Source organism: Ips typographus, linkage group LG12 (genome assembly GCF_016097725.1).
Source record: "Ips typographus isolate SLU linkage group LG12, UJ_Ityp_2.0, whole genome shotgun sequence".
Taxonomy (NCBI): domain Eukaryota; kingdom Metazoa; phylum Arthropoda; class Insecta; order Coleoptera; family Curculionidae; genus Ips; species Ips typographus.
Window position 1 is genome coordinate 7,713,172 of NC_138433.1, and position 20,070 is coordinate 7,733,241.

The window sequence follows — 20,070 nt, forward strand, 5'->3', positions numbered from 1 at the left end:
GTTCAAACTGAAAATCTCCACTCTGGCGCCATATAACAGACGTGTACGTGCCTAGAATAGGGAGCGGTAAATCGGTGGATGTCAAATGTTTTGGGTAATTCCATGAAGGCAAGAATGCAGGTCTTCCTGTACGTGCCGATACAGAGGGTGGCAATTTTGAATTATCTATTCTAGCGAAAGCAATTTAATCTAATAAAATCTGGCAACTTTTTTACAATGGTATGGTTATACAATGGGAATTGGTCAGAATTGTTCGTTTTGGCTCTTATCTTTGTTGGTTTTAAGGCTTTCTCGGTTTCGTTGGGTGTTGGGTGGCTTCATTTCTGTTTTGATCTTAGTGTTGGTAGTTTGTGTTCTGAAAAAATGTAAGTAATTAAATAGATACTCGTCTAGCGCCAATAATATCTCGTGTTAATTAACTAAATTGCTGGCATATGGTTGAAAGAAACCGCTCGATTTCTTTCGAAGAAATTTCAGTTAAATTATTTTGAAGTGATATGTTTTATCTGTCCAACGTTTAATTTAGTAAAATTAGACTAGTAGGCTATAATCGGTATCGGCCCGAAATTTCATATCGGTCGATCACTAGACTAGACTACATTGTTGGTTGTTTAAATTACCCGCTTTTCAATTACATTACCAAATTGTTTCAGGAGCGAAAATAATAATGGGAATGGAGGTGAGATGCCAGAATTTAGTCTGGCATCCATCCCTGAAGAGGAGGAGGACCTTTTGTTGTCCGATGGTATGTAGAATTAACATTTACAACAAATTTATCGCACCTCCAAAACTTAAATAAATCGGAAAAATTTGTATTTTTTTTTTTTTTGCAGATTCGATGGTGGAGGAAGAACCGCGCCCGCAGCGGCCCGAGCCTGGTCAACAGGCCAGCGTGCCCCCCTGCACCTGCAAGTGCAGGGGGGCACTTGCAGGTGCTAGTGGCCCTGCAGTTAGCGGCCCTGCAGGTGTTAGCGGCCCTGCAGGTGTTAGCGGCCCTGCAGGTGCAGCTGGCAATCCAGGCAGGGGAGGTTGAGGCCGGAGCCGTGGCCGTGACCGTGGGCGTGGGCGAGGCCGTGGAGGTGGGCGAGGAGGCCGTGGAGGTGGGCGAAGCCGTGGAGGTGGGCGAGGAGGCCGTGGAGGTGGGCGAGGCCGTGGAGGTGGGCGAGGCCGTGGCCTTCGACTTACCAATAGTAAGCTTTCAGCAATAAAGCATATATTTTTTAAATAATAACTATTTTCTTCTTTTTGCAGACCAATTAGTTGTAGCCCTCCTAAGGAAAATTCTAAGTTAAGAATAAAATTGTTTGAAAATACCATGTTTACTTTATTTACTGCCAACTCGTTACAGCCACCAGAACAGCAACAATTTTGAAACTTATTTTTTCTAGGAATAATATACTATATAGGGTGATTCACGGTGATGGTTAATTAGAAGTATCTAGAGAGCAACTCAATATTTTTTGTTGAAATTTCGAGTGTAGCCTAGGTTGGGTCCAATCTCTCTATTTAAAACATTTTGAACTTTGCGGTGTTGCCAGATCAGTCAGAATAAACACCAACTTTTGATTTTCAAATGGAAGTCTGTTTTTAATCTCATTTTTGAATTCCTCGCAAGAAGGCTAGTAATTAATTGTTAATACTTCCCTATACCTATCGCACCGTTCCTTAGATATTTTATAAAAATGGTGAACTTGTCAGCAAAACGGTGGTCTAAACTTTAATTAATTTCTCAAGTCCAGACAGTTTTGCTGATGTGACCTTTTGTCTTCAGTTAGACAATACTACATGGTTGAAAAGCCCAGACACAAAAAATGAAAAAAACCTACAGTGTGGTTAATATTAACCTTTTAGTCGGACAGATAAAAAAACTGCAAAAAGTCCATTTTTTTTTTTTTTTCACGTGATTTGTTTTACAGGGAAATCCCGGAAAATTACACGTGGAACGCAAAGCGCGGTCAATGGCAATCAGGTGTTTATAATCGTAAGATGGTTGGCGTTGCCGTGGACGTCAAATCAACGCACAACGATGAATTGTACTGTTTGCGTACACTGTTGCAACATGTGCGTGGCTGCCGATCATTTGTGGAACTGCGCACTGCCCGTGCATTTGATTCGGACAGTGGTCAGTTTGAGACGATCGTTTGCGACACATATCGTGAAGCGTGTGCGTCGCGGTCTTTTCGCAAACACTGATATATTTGAACGTGCGATGCAACAGGCTTCGACTCGTGCGGTACCATATCGTTTACGTAAATTTTATTCTTTATTAGTGTTGATCAGTTTGGACGCGGGCCAATCATATGTGGTCAATGTTTTAGCGCTTTGGTCCAAATTCAAGTTTCCGCACATCATTGCCGACTTGGTATTGGGTCCACGTCCCACCACCACTTATACGGTCATGCCTATCATCTTGCCATTGCACAGATCGATTCGATCTTGACAAGAAATAGTAATGACGATAACTTGAACTTGACCTTGGCCAGGTTGGGTTTGCACGATCCTGAAGCAATCTCCTACGATGACGGACATAATGACGCAGATACCGAGGTAGTCATTGATGTGTCGGGCGTCGTGCGGTGGAAGGGGTGGCGGTGCAGTTTCCCAATTGTCAACATCAGTGATGACAACAACACCAGTAGCAACAATAACAACAACAATTGCTGCTGCCGCTGCAGCAGGGACAACATCAACAGTACAAGTGATGGAGTCTGTAGTAGCAGTGGTAGCGCAAGTAGAAGTAACGGAAGTGACGGAACCGCAAGTGGTGGAACAGGTTGTGATGAAGGAGACGGAAGTGGCGGCGGCGACGGCGGCGGAGGGAGTTGCAGTAGTTGTAGTTACAACTGCTGTGACTGTTTGGTGTTAGTGAGTGGTTAGTGTCGCAACGTCTTCATCGATTTGGTCATTTCGATGACGACGACGACTGCGACGACGAGGACCAGAATAGATGCCTAATGTTCGCGATTTCTAGAATTTGTTTTATATTGACGGCCCGGCTGGCATGGGAAAAACCTTTTTGTATAATGTATTAAATGCTCGATTAAAGTCGAGCCGATATACAGGGTGTCCCACGACGAAAGACATCGATTGGTATTGGAAAAAGTATAAATAGGAGAGTTTTGAAAATTTGGCAGGATACTGATGTGGGCATGCCCAATCTAACTAAAATATTTTCAAGATGGTTGCACTTCCGTTTATACCGGAAGTCGATCACAACTTTCTTATTTTAAATAGAACACCCTATATATTATTACATATTTGGATTCCTCACAAAATTCTGACCAACTTTTGTGTACAATGCCCTATGACTATCTCTAGCCGTTTTCGAAATATTTGATGTTTTTCCAAAAAAGTGACAGTTGCAACGCTCAACATCTTTTTGTATCCTGTCAAAACCGTATTTTATATTGCAATAAAACTTTGGGTTATTGTAAATAAAGGATCGTTTTATTAAATTGAGGGTGCGTAATGACTCATTTGTATACAGGGTCGTCAAAAAAAAATCATAAACTTGCTACTAAAAAAAATAAAAAATCTCAAGTTTTTTAAATAAAACCCCCCATTTTTTACGACGGAATCATTTTGAGCATTAAAAATTACTATACGTTTCAATTTACTTGCCTATACCTAAATCCAACCCATTTCGTTTTATTTGAGAATAAACATTTTTTTATTAGGCTGCATGGTTGGGATTAGCTGGTACTCTAGTTGGTCATGCTTTTGACACACGGTGATATTGGAGACTTGCAGAGCATGTTAATAACACTAGTTTTGAGTGTTTTGACAACTGCAAATATGCCGTAGCGGTTACGTTATTCCAACCAAGATTACTTAAATCTGTTTATTATTTACGGAGAATGTGATAAAGTTGTGAGTAGAAGATGTGAGGTATTTGCCGCTCAACCTCTTTTAAGTGTTGCACTAATTTAAATGAAAAATGGTGAAATTTATGCTTCTTCAGGATCCTCTGATTTGAACTTTTGGATATGCCTTGTCGTAAATAGACTTTCTTTAACATACGATTTTAAGTGGACTGTGTGGTGAACTAAGAATCCAAGCAAGAGTGACTTGTGAATCAGACCAAGCATATACTGCATCAATGGTGAGCAGAATTTCATAAGAGGATATAACAAACAGTAAGTCGTCTAATAAATAAGCGTAGTTCGAGTAAGTCGTCTAATAAATAAGCGTAATTCACATAGTTCGAGTCGAGGTAATGAAACTGTTTTGAGTGGCGATACACGAGATTTGCCCCTACTACTTGCCGCTACCAAGGAGCATTCTGTTTGTCCGTTACTGGAAATTGACCTGAAATACACAGCACAACCGTAGCCGCAAGAACTCGCATCGCAAAATCCATGGACTTCCACACGCGTAGTTGATCCTAAGCACGACATAAGACGAGGAATGCGAATTTTAGAAATTTCAGGCAATTCAGAGGTTATTTTTTCCCAAGTTTTTACAATTTCATGAGATGGTATTTCATCCCAATCAGATTTGGACAACTATAAAAGTTGCAAAATGCGCTTAGCAAGGAAAATCATTGGAGACAAAAACCCAACCGGATTAAATATTCTAGCAATTTGAGACAATATGTTCCGTTTTGTACAGGGTACGTTGATTGGAGTATAACAATATGAAAATATGTCATTTTGTGGATGCCATTGGAGACCTAAAATCTTTACAAAATTAGGACCATCACTATCAAAAGTCAATGGCATCTGTGGATCAATAGCTTTTACCGCAGATAATAATTCGGAGCAGTTGCTGGCCCATTTTCTCAATTCAAAACCTCCCTTTTCAAGCAAAGAGATCAGCTCTTGTTGTAATTTAAGAATGTCTTTCACTGATTCAGCACCCGCAACGCAGTCATCTACGTAGATCGATCCGTCTAAAACCTTGGCCGCTAGAGGATGATTATTTCGCTCAAAAGAGGCTAATTCTTTCAGGGTTCTTAAGGCTAAATAAGGCGCAGAAGATTCTCCAAAAGTGACCCAATTTAAATGGTATTCCTTGACAGAGTATTCCTTGATCGGTCGAAAAACGCCAAAGAAAACGTTGATATTTTCTATATTCTGGCTTGATCAGTATTTGGCAGTACATCTGTTTAATGTCGCAAACAAATACGTATGGGTATATTCGTAATCTTAACAAAATAGAGGACAAGTTTTGATGCAGTTTAGGTCCAGCAAACAGTGTATCATTCAAGCTTAAACCCGCGGTACCCTTTGCGCTAGCGTCGAAAACAACACGGAGTTTAGTAGAGACGCTGTATTATGGAATATTTCTCGTGTTTGGAGATGTGAACGTCTGCTGTCATTATATCTGACTAACACGAGTAATGTTACTCGTTCTCTTTTATTTAATTGAACTATTTTCTATTCAACTTGCAATGCGCTTGACACATTATAAATCTTTGACACGAAATCAACCTATTTTGAAATTCCAAAAACTCATTCCTAATTCACCTTCTTATTTGATATTAACAGGTTTTTTTAGTCAACAATGAAACCTGTTGTTCTCTGCTCAAAGTTTAAACTCAGATTTCTCGAAACTGGCTGGATAAAACTTCGTTCATCCTTAATTGCTGATTATCGGAATTTTGGTAGAACGTGAAAATTGATTAAAATCATAATCGATCCATTAAAAAAAATGTGGTAAATGTCGCTGGTCCGAAGTTCTAGGTCCTAAAAATTCGAAACGACTATCTAGAGATAGATTTTTTAACCTTACGTGATATTCCAAAATTGCATATTTGTAGCTTTTACCTTGCGGAAAAAGGTAGACCGTTTCGAAACATTTGGAGTACCCTGTACAATACTATTAATTAGTTTTTATATTAAGTATTATAGCCCCATCTGTGTTTTTTTTTTGTTGAAAGCATTTCTTTGCAATATTTTTTCTTAGCCTTGATGTCAAATGAGTAATTTCGGAAATATTTGAAATTTTTATACCTGCATATTCACTATGCATATTAAAAACATGCCATTTAATTATGTTTCTGTTATGCAGAGTTTTTCACAATAATATACAGGGTATTAAACTTTTAAATTTTTTTCTTATAGTTTTTACAGTTTTTGAAATAGCTCAATTTTGGACTATATGTTGACATTAAGCCCTACGTAATTGGATAAGTTATATTTTTCACGTACGTTATGAATGATGCATGACAAATACTTGAAATCGTTAGGATAATCCAAAAATATAATAATTTACAGGGTGTTCCATTTAAAATAAGCTAGTTGGTGCCTACTTCCGATATAAAACCGGAAGTGCTAGAACACTGTAAATGTTTTAGATTTAGAGCCCGGTGGGACACCCTGTATTGAAACAAAACTTTGTTGAAGCTGTCATCAAGACAGCATGTGTTGAAATAAAAAAGTGTTTTTGGACCGTAGTTTATATAGCAAACTTCGGTTATTTTTTTATGCATTATCGAGCTCTGAAATATAACGCATTTATCGTGGAACACCCTGTATATTTCACTATAAGAAATAATTATAATTACAAATGTCTATTTTTAGCTTCCTTTGAGAAAGCAGACAAAACTGTGGAGGATATACTAAACACTGAAAATTCCGATTCAGTAGCGTCAGTAAAAAGTGTGTAACGAAGTTACTAATTTTTCGCTGATTTAGTTAAAATACGCGTGACCTTCACTGCTGGGTGCTAGACCGCGGCCGTCGTGGCGTCGATTCTATCGGGACCGTCCGGGGCCGTTCGAAATGGTTCGGTGGGCGCTGAGAGTGGGTACCGCCACTAACAGCCCCCACCGTGGGTTTTGTGTATAAAAGAAGGCCCCGAGCCGGAAAATGGGGATTCTTCGATCATCAAAAGATCGAAACCAGCCAGCTAAGCCGATCCGTGCCGACCGTTATCTCTTATCTCCGCGAATTTGTAAGTAAAAAAATAGACACATACCGACCGTCCGGTATTTGTTCTGTTTGCTGTTTAAAACCCGTACCGTTAACTGTAGATATTTTAATAGACTGTAAATTGGGGCATTTTCAGTATTTTCCCGGGGTTTCCGTTTGGGGAATTTTCAGTATTTCTCCGGGGATTTTCATTTGGGGCATTTGCTATATTTGTCCGGGGATTTTTCATTTGGGGCATTCACTAAATTTGTCCGGGGATTTTCATTTGGGGCATTTGCTATATTTTTCCGGGGTTTTCCGTTAGAGGGTATTTCTGGTGAAACGGCGCCGGCTTCAGTTACTTTGTTTGTGAAACAGTCAGGTAATCCTTCTGGTCCTGTTCCTGTTTGTTGAACACCGGGGAAACGGTGTAGCAAGCGGGAACGGTGAAACCTGTGACTCGTTTGCTTAGCTCCGGGGAAACGGAGCAGTAAGCGGGTTTGGGGATACTGGAGGGATTAGCGGCTGTGTGACTGGCAACGTCACGAGACTTCAAACCTCTGTTGCATGCTTGGGGAAACAGTGTGCAACGGAGGCTCTATTTGTCGAACCCCGGGGAATCGGGGAGAGGCACCTAGAGGTTAGGTCGAGTGACGGGAACACCGCTGGTCACGTAATTGGGCCTCATTGGGTTTTGGAACGAATATCGGCGCTGAATAGTCAGTTTTACATAACCGTACCGTACCGCCGTTCTTTCACCGTGTCACAGTCAGTCTTAATCTACCGTAGTCAGGCTTATCAGTAGTGAAGGGTCCGTAGGTAGTTTTCATTATCGTTACACGCTTTCCCCGTACCACCGTATAAGGTAATTTCCGTTTCATTGGGTATTCGTTACCGTGAGTATTTACTGTAAGTAATGAGAGCCGTAATACAGTGCAATTAGTGAAAACAGTTGTTTTAATTTTGTTTTCTTCCCGAACCCTTTGGAACTTTTCTCCAGCTGTCTAAAGGCTACCCAGGTACCGCAAAGTGGACCTTCAGCCACTATAAATAACGAAGGTGGCGCCCGAGGCAACGTAACCGAAGAAAACCGCGAGAAAAGCGCTACAAGTGCTATTGTGCGCAAGGAAGCATCCACCAAATTGCCTATATCTGGCCGTTTTCCAGAAAATTCGAATTCAGATGACAGGAATTCTGATTCATCTGACACTGGCATGTCTCAAAATAAAAAACAGTTTGCAATTGATCGAATGGGAAAAAAGCGGCGCTATTCAGATTCAACATCATCATCAGAAAAGTCTGAAGTAGCAATCAAGAAGAAAAGTGCTTTAACGGGTTTAAAACCGATGAAAAATTTGGACAGTGGTAGAAATGTTAAACATTTTGAGAGGCAACTTGAATCAACCATCTTAACTGAAATTAATACTGCTGATGAGAGCAATTCATATATCACCATTGCTCATAGTCATAACGTTAACAATGATAGTGTTCAAAGTCCACTACGTAAGTATTAGCTTGGTTTATGTAGTTAAGAGTAAAATAAAACAAAACTAAGATAACGAAGCAACGAAATGCCTGCTCTAAGTGTTTTGAATGTGACAAATAAAAACGCAAACATAACATCAAAATATTTACATCAGGTATTTCATGTCACGTCATCTTATTTTTGATTGATTTTCTTCATAGTTTAGAAGTGCTAAATATTAACTTTCTAAAGCTAGTGGTTTAGAAAGTTAATATGTCCCGCTTTTCATGAGTATACCCTGATATCTAAGTTAATAATAATGCCATTTATTTTAAATTATGGTGGTGCTTGCATGTCATGACATACATCACGTCTGCAGAGAAATGAAGTGTTTGGCATAATAAACATTTTTATTTACCATTGGCGTGCTGTGTTGGGTGGGGGTAAAAAGGGGTTGATTTTTTGGAAAAATATATTCGTCAAAAAAAATATAAAAAATATATAGAAATTGACTCTATAAAAAAATATAGAGTCAATTTTAGTTAACTTTTTCTACCAGATTTAGAATCACCCTTTACCCCCCCCCCCAACACAGCACCAGCACGCCAATGGTAAATAAAAATGTTTATTATGCCAAATACTTAATTTTTCTGACATACAATCACCACCATAATTTAAAGAAAATCGCATCATTATTAACTGAGATATCAAGCTGTACTCATGAAAAGCGGGACACACTGTATATATATATACATGCATTTCTATCTTAGTCGCCTCCATACATAACACAGGCGCCCAAGCCTCCACTATAACCGCCATAGTTACAGGAGTGTATTTTGCATGATTACGCTTCATAATTCAAGGTCTTTCATGGGCACAGCAGAGGGGTAAGGAAAAACTATAAGGAAAAAAGTTGTATATACGGTATGGGTTTAAATGTAACCGGCCTCCACGATGCGGCGGTTTACTGGCCTCCGCGCAATATACAGCGCCATGTGGAACCGACGCAGGGGTCACCGACACAGTTGCCAATTTTATCTGTCTGGTTCGCCCACTGATTTGGCCTGGACAGCTAAAAATAGATTTTTTGGAACAGGAAACTTATTTTAATATTCAGTCCAGCCGTATTTTCGTTCTTTTTCGATCGCTATAGGAGCCACATTAGACAGTTTGTGGTGTTCTATATTATATACTGATCGTATAGTTTCTGCGTTATTCATTCTAGTATTAGACACATGTCTGACAATAACTGAATATAATGACATCAATATTTTTGTTTCGTTTTTAATACTTCATTAACTCAAGCAAATTGATAAAATAAACATTGCAATATAATTATAAATCGTTTATTAATTTATTATGTTCACTTTGACTTGCATTTCTAGACTATCTCATTTTAATTATAATACGAGTCGTTGAGTATTTACAATCAATATTGTTATTATTTTATAAACGTGATTAATTCCTTAGATTAACAATGTTTATTGAGTTGGGTCATTTTTCAGTGACCTCAATTTTTCAATAGGTCGTGAAAAAGGAAATTTTCCTATTGTTTGTTTAAAACTTTAAATTCTAGTTTTTTGGGGGAAACAAATTATAGTTTTTAGGGTGGCAAATTAAAGAACGTTCTAACTTATAATGCTTATAGATTAAAAAGGCCTGTCATTTTTGTTTGACGACCAAGTAACAAATTTTAGCGTCAAAAAGCCTTGCCTAAAATTTGTTCAGTCTATAAACTAAAACTTTCGTATTTTCAGTCTGTCAACTGATTTGTTACAAAAAAATCAACTTGACACAAATGTAATTTTTATAACAAAGTAAAAAAATGCTTTATTATTTGATGCTTGTAGACAAAAACTATTTGCTGAGTCTAATACATATATTCATGTGCCAATATGAAGAAAAAGTTTAAAAACGTAACCTTACCAATAACTGTCTAATATCAGGCATTATGCCTAAAAACACCATCATATAACTATAATCATAAAGATGTGGTAAAGTTGTATTTTTTTAAATGCTTTATATTACATTTATTTAAATAGTTCTATTGTTTGTAAGAAGGATTTTTTAAATAAATGACACATCTAGCGAGCAACGTTTTTTCAGAAAAAAACGTGCAAGTTAAAAGTTTCCATGTTTGCAAATCCGAAAACCAAAGAAGAAATTAGAAGTAGTGAACGTCAAGAAATTTGACTTGAACTTTTTCATTTATCATAAACTATGTCAAAATGCCTTTTGTGATCCTTTTCGGGTAAAAAAATGTTCAACAAAATTTAGAATAAAATGTATGCTTTAAATTTAAATTTAATACAGCATATAACTAATCTTTCTTATAAAGAAATAAAACTATTCACAAAATGTAATAAGGTAAAACTACCAATAGATGACGACCTATAAAAATTCTAAGAAACTTAAAAATAAACCCCCAGTCGAAGGGTCAAAATATTTGAGAAAATTTAAATCAGTATAGTTTGTCCAAAAACAAGTTATTCTCAATGAAACTGATGTACTACCTGCCATAAATATGGACCAAAGTTTATTTAGAGTATGGCAGCCGGAAATCAGTGTGAAGAGAGAGAGAATTAGCTATGTTTGGAAGAAACTGAGTACCAATGTAACTTTGCGATGGTCAGCTATTGGCAAGGTGGCCATGTCATCTTTTAGTAGAGCATGTTGTCTATTGCTTAAAACGCATGCCATCTTTTAGCAAATTGGGAATATTTATGTAAGGGATAAACACACTTCAAAATAAATAAAAGTTATAAATTTGTTGTCGAACCTTTTATAAAAAAAACTGCTACATAGGTCGATAAAAAGCTATGGCAAATTAGTGCATACAATTTGTTTAAAAACATAATAATTTAAAACTGTATTATTAAATGTTTACATTTTATCTTCAGAGTGCCACATATAGGAATGATTACTTTAGTATACAGGGTGTTCAATTTTAAAGCAAATCTTTTCTATACCAGAATTTTCTGGGAAAGCCGGTTTGAACCGACACTTATTTTTTTCAATTCGGCAAGACATAAATCCGTATGCATCCGCGGGACTTCAGGTGCAGCATACTGTATATTAACTTGTCTTAAAATGTTTTTATCTGTAGCTTATTGTAATTTGTTGTTGCATCGGATGGCGCTAATACAAATTACATGCAAAAAAAAATGTGAAAAGCCTAACATATTTTAACAAGAAGGGACATAATTCTTTTGATGTTGGGGTGATGTTTTTGGCTGACCTCGAGTTCCCTTTGGTAGGAAACATGTTGCCGGTTGTCTCTTTCTTTGAAATAAAAATGGCATCCAATTATCAGAATCAAATATAATATAAACTAATTTCTTATAATCATTGTTTAATTCTTTTGAGTCCAAGTGTTTTAAGTTCGCCTATTAATCATTGGAAGATATTAGTCCTTATTAACTATTATTAACTTTAAACCGATGTTTCAAAACAAATATTTGATGTGGTCTGAGATACGGCCACGTTTTTCAACAACTTGAATGAACAACCAATAAAACTCCTGATATTTAACGGCCAAAGCCGATATCAGTCGCTTGTCAATTAAACTTTGGTAGGAAGAGTCCATCTCTCTCTAATTCGCTTTCTCTTTTCAACTGTCTGTTCTTGTTACATAGCTATTCTTTGATATTAGCTACTAAATAGTATTCAAACAATATTGTCTTAAAGTTTTATCGCAATCCATTCAAGAATGGTATACTTTTACTACTATACTTTTATTTTACTGGCTCTTAACCTAGTACATAATTACTGTCAAATTAAATGAACGTAAAAATGTAAAAAATGACTTCTGTCCATTTGAAAATTTTTACATTTTTGGCTGACATTTTCGTACAACAAAATACTGACATTTTTCACAACCCTTAGAGAGCTTGAACTAAGACTTTAAAATAGTAAAAGCTAATTAGTTAGATAAGTTTAAGTTGGTTATCCTTCTAAGTTACTTTTCAAAAACTGCACTCCTACTAGTCAATTCTTCTAATGGTGGAAGTGTTCGAATTAAGGTGCAACACCATAAAATGTAATATTAAAATAGACATTACGCTTGCAAGTTTGTGAATTAAATTTTAAAAACCTCTAAACGTGTGTTTTGAGATACCATTCAGGCCTATTATTGTATATGACACAACTAAAGTTCTAAAATGTTCCCAGCTATTAAATGAACTAGTTTGTATGCAAAAACGTCTAGTACAATATTTCTTACCCTGTATTCTGTAATTAATAAAGAAATTACTTTTATTAAAAATCAATCTGTGCATCTCATCTTATGAGAAACGGTTTTTCGAACCCCTCTTTGCTGTTAAACGTAATTTTGGAGATTCATGTCGTTCAAAATAACCAGAAATTTTGCTGTTTCAAAAGAAGGTCGAAAATATTTAAATTTTGGGTTCTTTTCCAAGTTAGCGCAATATCAATCAAAATCGAAAACTTATAATAGACAGAAAAGCACAGAATTAAAAAAATTAAGTCAACCAGTTGATCTCTACTTCCGACATGAATAAAAGTGCCTCTCTCTAGAAAATATATATTCTAAATGAGTATGCCAAGTCAGCTTTAGTTTGAGACATAACTTTTTAAAAGATCACACATTCAATTAATGAAGCCGATATTGGTGCGACACTCTGTATAAGACAGCAAACTAGTTAGGACGCCCAGTATATATTAATATAAGTTAAGTGGCCTTCAAATTGGTTATGTACTCTCGATCATTTGGCATCCAACCCCCTCACTCTTATATGCAACTACAAAATTTGGTATATGCTCTCGATCAACTGGCCTTCAGTGAGTAATGCCGCGGTGTTGCCGCTTTTTTGAGTCGGATTAGCGGTATTTCATGCGGAGTTGATGCCGCACAGGACATGTGTCGTTTGTATAAACGTATGAGATCGCTCCGCCACGTGGTGGAATTTTCGTGAACTACATTGTATAACTGTATATGTGTATTGCTAAAATGGCCTCCGACATAAATTTTGCGTACGGCCCCCAGGAGGCCAGAGAGACATCCTGAGAAATTATTAAGGTTGATTCGTATTGGCCTCCGATTTTTCGAATTCGCCTCCGTTTTGGAGGCGTGTGCGAATGTTAAACTATGCGAGTCGGAGGTGTATATGTCGAAATGCATATATATATATATAATTTTATTTTAATGGTATGTTTGTATTTGTACTTTATATTTACTACTGCACAAAGCTTTGTCAACGGAATGTTATTCTTTAAGACAATAAAGCAATTTTGATTTGATTTGAATACTTCTGGTTGGAAAAACGGAAAACCAATGGGAAAAACAGCTCACTACGGCAATCAGGATACTCAGAAGATAGAATAAACCGGGCAACCGGACATTCACCAGCTTCCATCGTACTTGGGTACGAATTACCGATGCCAGGAGAGTGGAAAATTCAGTGGAATAAGTTCCGACGCACCCAGAAAAGTGCCCACCAACGAAGACGCCAAAATCGGAAGATTCGAGCCAAACAGCTGGAATTCGTCAACAAGGAATTTCCCAGACCGCCCAAAAATCAAGTTTTACCGCGGACAAAAGGTAAACTTGAGAAACCCCGCACATGGTGCACTCTCTACACCATGGCTAGGACCTGATGAAATCAGAAAAGTGGTGTCAGACGTTATCTACGAAATCGAGCCGCCCCCGAGGAAAACGTAGTGAACTACGACCTGGTGGACCAGATTCCCGTGACGGACGAAGAAACCAGCGAAGACAACGACCTGGGGGAGCCGCAAAACCTAGCCAGAACCCTAGAAACCGACGAGGAATCGATTTCTAGTGAAAAAGCGGCCCCTACAGCGCAACAGAACACCGATGACGGTCTGGACGACGAAACGTCGGAAAAACACACCGCAAGTGTCCCGGTGTCGTTCAGCTAGCTCCACCCTGAAACGACCGTTAGTGACCGTTGGTGTCAATACAGGCGAAAATGGCCTAAACAAGGAGGGGTTACGCGAACAAAACTAGTTGCAGCAGTCAGATTTTCGCAGTTTACGCCGAGCAGTTGAACCGGACGGTCGTCAGTGTCAACCGTGTTCAAGTGCGTTTCGTTAGCGATTTCAGTGATTCACACGCGAGAAGTGTCAGTGACAGCTACAGTACTGCGAGGATCTCCCGAAAGAGATTACTCCCAATCATGTCGACTACGTCGATGCCGACGAAAAGCTAGAAAAAAATGGAAAAAAACGCTACACAAGTACACCAAGTACATTAGCGAGCAACAAGCAGTAATCGAACAACTCCAGAGCAGCTTGAAAGCCCAACAAGATGAATTGAAAGAATTCAAAGCTAGGTATCAGGAACTCGAAGAAGTCAATAAACACCATCAAGCAACCATTAGAAAATTGCAAATTAAACTACATAATGTTCCAGAACAAGTAATTGAAACCGATAACAACACTATGGAAGAAGATTTTCCCCCGCTTAACTCCCAAAAAACTAAGAAAAGGACAGCTTCTCCAGAAACTAACGCCTCAGTGTCTCAGCGTCAAAAACAAAAATGTCAATCAGTAAGTACTCCCATAGTGAATAACTCCGCGCAAAATCCAACCCCAGAAAAACTCAAGGAAAAAATTCTCCCAATAGTCTTGAGAAACAAGGAAATATTTAATAAAGTCACCGTCTACTTGAAAGACGCCCGAATCAATTATGGAAACGTAGTCAATAAGCCAGAAGGAATCAAGCTACATCCACCAACCATAAATGACTTCAAATTCATTATAAATTTCTTTGAAAAAGAAAAAAATCCTTTTCATACTTTCCAACTGGACGAAGAAAAGCAACTTCATATAATACTTAGGGGAATCCTAGAAAATTGACCTGAGGAGAAAATCAAAACAGATTTGGAAAATCTTGGCTTCCACCCCTCAAAAATCCAAAGATGGCGATAGAAAGATGGAAAACCAATGCCCTTGGTACAAGTACTTCTCCCAAAATCTGAAAAATCAATCTTCCAGCTTACAGCGATAGACAACATGACAGTCAAAGTAGAGGCGCAACATTCAAAAACCAATTATACTGTCACGAAGGATAATAAATCAAATTTATTACTTGAGCGGAAACATTAAAATTGTGGAATGCGGTCAGAGTGCAACTGCAATTATGATGCATTTGCTGAATTGCGAAATAATGTGGAATGTTTTCCAAGTACCGAGGGTCGAAAGGTCGTCACGAGTTGTCGGCTAGACGAGGCCAGGTTGGGAGTTTTGATGGGTGGAACCAGTGTCTGGAATGCTATAAAAAGGAGGTTGTACCCTAGAGAGGGGTTCAGTCCAGTTCTTTCCAGTCAGTCCAGTTTTGCTGTGCACCACGTTAGTGACCGAACCGCAAATGTAAATTAGACATGTCCGTAACGCTCAAGTAAAGTTAATCGTGAACGCGCTCCAAAGTGACCAGCCTCTCTCCAAGATTCTGTCTTCTATAGAGATGTGAGTATGTTTATTGTACTTCTATGTTGTGTATTAATTTACACCTGGTTTATTATGATTTTATTGGGAGTTAGTAACGTTTTCGTTGGGTTAGGAAACCTGTTATTTTATTAGTTAGTAAGTTAGGAGTTGTTAGGTTAAAGTACTTATTTAATAGAACTTGATGGTAGAGTTAACTGTGTTTTATTTTCACGCTGAAACGAGATCCCAGGCAAATAAGTTAAACTAAATTCAACAAGTCACGCTAGTCGTGACATATGGTGGAGGTGCCTACGTTTCAGGGTGGAAAAAACATAATTTTTATCTTTTTTAAAAAAAAATCGTTCTATTTAAAATGGGGGGTTCTTTATCAAAAGAAGAAGAAATTATTATTTCTCAAGCGGGTAATAGCGGGTTTAAAATAATCGTTTAAATTTTTGTCCAAAAACTTGAAAAATCGAAATAATTAAAAATACTGCCAAACATTTCGTATTAATTTTACATGAGTGAACCAAGTGACAAATCACGAGTACAAACTCGCAGTAGAGCTCAAAGTGTATCAGACAAAGAAAAATTTGTTTTGCAACAAGCACTAGCCCAAGGGAAAAACCCCGAAAAAGTCTTAAAAGAGTTGAGAGAGTTTAAACCCGCGCATCATAGCTCAACTGTCGGTTTCCCTGCTTCTGTACAGGCATCGATATCTGCAGGTGCCCCAGAATTTGACAAAACAACTTCTATTTTCAGTTTAACAAGTAGTGAGGACGAGAACAGCCCTTTCGAAAAAACTGTCGTAAGTGCTCAAATTGAAACCCCGCGAATTCAAACAACCAAAGCTTCGACTTCCCGAGTTCAGAAAACTAAAGATTCCAAAGCAGGATCACGATCCCCAGAACAGTTTTTTAAGCCAAGAGCTTCATTGAGTAGGACTCCGCCTAAACCGCGAGAATCAGAAGAGTTCTGGCAAGAAAGTCCCTTAGAAGTGGTAGTGCCAGAGCCTACCTCATCCCGCCCCACAGATTTATTACAAGGTTGTAATAATCTTTGCCCACCCCCTGTAATTCGAGAGAGAAACAGTGTGATACGTCATAACAATACTGCAGCAATGGCTAACATGACTTTACAGGTAGCTTTGGCTGAGCCAAAAACTCCAGCCACACCAAAGTTTACATGCCCACCTACATTTAACCCATCTATAGACTATGAAAAGGCAGCGATTGCAAACAGCTGGTCGGAAAACCACAAAATTTCCTACTTAGCAAATTTCTTGGAAGGCCCGGCTCAGACTTGGTTTGATGGTTATATTAACGAACCGGCAAACCAGGCAAAAACATGGACAGTTATAAAAACGGACTTTTTGAAAGAATTTTCTGGCGAACAGCCACTAAGAAAATTAAAGTTTCGATTAAATACACGAAAACATCAAGACAATGAGGATGTTAAAAAATATTATTTTGATTTGCTTGCGTTGCCAACAGAAAAAAAATGATCGGGTATATCAAAACCCAAACGAAAGAGGACAATTTCGTCAATAGGAAGCCCTAACGAGATTGTCCACCTGTCATCATAGGGCGTCAAAGGAGGGTTATTGTATGTGCATTTAAAAGTAAATAATCAAGAAAATGTAAATGTCGTTCTAGACACCGGAGCGTGTAAAAATATTGTTGATTTATATTATATTAATAACATGTATCCTTTGGAAAATGAAGTTGAATTAATTACTGCAGGCAGTTACCCTCTTACACCTATTGGAAATTCACAAGTGACGATTGAAGTTAATAATAAAGAGATACGCGTTGAAGCATTAGTGGTTAAAAATTTGTCCAAAGCTCTAATTTTGGGACATAACTTTTTGACGACGACAAAGTCAGTCATTGACTATAATAACAATAAAGTGACATTGCAGCATGGTTCGGACAAATTAATCCTAAATTTTGGAGATTATGATTCAACTGAAGAATGCGAGCCACAGCAAGACTTGTTCGTAAACATAGCAAACGAGTCAACAGTAAATTCCCTGAAAATTACCGTCGCCAGCGATTACGTGTTGAAGCCCGGGAATGATATAATTTCCCCTATTGAACTTGAACCTACGACCGTCTGACTTAGCGAAATATTGTTTTATTGAGAAGGACAGTTTTTTACGACCGAGAGGTCTTATTTGCGTAGGATTACCGTTTTTGCAGAATGGACATTTTTATATTAAGCTTAAAAATGTCGGTCATCGTAGAATTTTTGTAATAAAAAATTCCACGATTGGTAATCTCGAGAAAACAATTAAAATGGACATGACAAAAATTCCAGATTGTTGTATTAATGAAACCGAAAATGAGGACGAAATAATGACCATGAATGACCATAATCTAAGTAATATAACAAACTTAGGATTACAGAATAAATTGCAAACGCTACTTGCGGAGTATAGTGACGTTTTTTCAAAAACACCAAAATATATGGGGAGAACAGATGTAATTGAACACGAAATTGACGTAGGAAATGCTAAACCTATAAAACAAAAACCTTACAGGGTAGCACAAAAAGAAAGAGAGATAATAGATAAGCAAATAAGGGAAATGGAACAATACGATATAATAAGGCAAAGTAACTCGCCCTGGGCAAGTCCCGTCGTACTAGTAAAGAAAAAGTCTGGAGAGACGCGATTTTGTGTTGATTATCGCAAGTTAAACAATGTAACAGTAAAAAATTCGTGGTCAGGATCTAATATTGAGGATATTTTGACTTACTTAGGAAACGCCCAGTATTTCTCATCGTTAGACATGTATTCAGGTTATTGGCAAGTCAAAGTAAAAGAAGAAAGTAAGCCACTTACTGCCTTTACAGCGCCAGGTCACGGATTATGGGAATTTAATGTAATGCCTTTTGGGTTGTGCAATGCCCCGGCAACATTCCAACAATTAGGGGATGTAGTGTTTAGAGATTTAAAATGGAAAGAAGTTTTAATTTACATGGACGACATTATAATTTTTTCTGAAACAATAGATGAACATTTGGAAAAATTACGTAAAGTTTTCAATAAACTTCGAAGTGCAGGCCTAACGTTAAAACCTAAAAAATGTGAATATCTAAAAGAAAAAATTAATATTCTTGGTTATACAATTTCGACAGATGGAATTTTTCCTGATAAATCAAAATTAGTTTCAATTGAAAATTTTCCAAGGCCAAAAAATGTAAAAGGTGTACAAAGCTTTTTAGGACTTTGTAACTATTACCGGAAGTTTATAGAAAATTTTGCCAAAATTGCACGCCCCTTACATGATCTGACAAAGAAACAGAATAAATTTGATTGGCAGGACATACATGACAAAGCGTTTGAAACACTAAAACAGAAATTAATTAGTGAACCAGTGTTGGCACATTTTCAGCTAAACAAAGGGTGTGAATTAAGAGTAGATGCATGTAAAGATGGAATAGGAGCTATATTATTGCAGGAAGACACAGGAAATAAGTTACACCCTATCGCTTACGCAAGCAGAAGTCTTAGCAAAGCAGAGAAAAATTATTCTATAACTGAATTAGAAGGATTAGCAGTTATATGGGCACTTTCATACTTAAGACACTTTATTTATGGTAAACCTGTAAAAATCGTAACTGATCATCATGCTTTATGTTGGCTAAAGACATTAAAAGATACCACAGGTCGTTTAGCCAGATGGTCATTAAAACTGTCAGAATTTGATTACACGGTGTGCCATAAATCGGGGATTGCACACAAAGACGCTGACTGTGTAAGTAGGTATCCGGTACTGCAACCAGATACGGATAAACACGACGTTGAAGAAATACCAACTGTTAGGGTTTCCCTAATTTAAAAACAAATTAGTGGCAACGTCGGCAACACCGTAAAAATTAAAGTGTCACGTGCGTGTGGAGGGGGGAACAAGGAACGCGAGCGCGACGGCAAGGTTGTGAACACACGCGAGAACAAAAAAGTTGAAAAAAGATATTTGAATGTCTCTTGTAAATAGTTTAGTCTAGTTATAATAAAGTTTTGAGTTGAATACAGTCCACAAGATCGCATTATTGGAAGCAACTACAATCCACGTAACATTTTTTGGTCCTTCTACCGCGGATTAATCGGCATCGACAAGTTTTAATCCAAGAAACCAGTGCAGGGATAAACAAAAACTCGTACAAGGCAATAAAAAACATGGCGTTTGTTTTGGCAGTGGATTGGTGAGCTCGTTCCATTTTTTTACTGTCCAAAAGCTAGTTCCTGTTATTCCGATTTCTTTCCCGTATTTTGAAACCTTTGTAGTTGCTTATATCGTAGAAGTTAGACTAAATTTCAAGAGTGCATTCTTATTT

At 37.6% G+C, this 20,070-nt stretch overlaps 1 protein-coding gene and 1 long non-coding RNA gene across 3 annotated transcripts in view; both read left to right on the forward strand.

The window, feature by feature from the left end:
• LOC145736574 (uncharacterized) overlaps nt 1-20,070 on the forward strand; it is a 276,677-nt gene that overhangs the window by 237,226 nt on the left and 19,381 nt on the right. The gene's annotated exons all lie outside the window — the stretch shown is intronic.
• LOC145736159 (uncharacterized) lies at nt 567-1,362 on the forward strand. Of its 2 annotated transcripts, XM_081990432.1 has the most exons (3): nt 567-745; nt 834-965; nt 1,002-1,362. In XM_081990432.1, the coding sequence occupies exons 1-3, from the start codon at nt 668-670 to the stop codon at nt 1,206-1,208; spliced, it is 417 nt and encodes a 138-aa protein (XP_081846558.1). In that variant the 5' UTR covers nt 567-667; the 3' UTR covers nt 1,209-1,362. The 2 variants fall into 2 exon arrangements, with proteins under 2 accessions (XP_081846558.1, XP_081846557.1); XM_081990431.1 differs by having other exon boundaries at nt 834-1,362.

What these genes read in the sequence shown, in the direction of transcription:
- LOC145736159 (XM_081990431.1), top strand. Translation starts at nt 668, where the DNA reads ATGGGAATGGAGGTGAGATGCCAGAATTTAGTCTGGCATCCATCCCTG. An exon ending in GGACCTTTTGTTGTCCGATG is followed by an intron (nt 746 to 833) that starts GTATGTAGAATT and finishes TTTTTTTTGCAG; the next exon opens with ATTCGATGGTGGAGGAAGAA.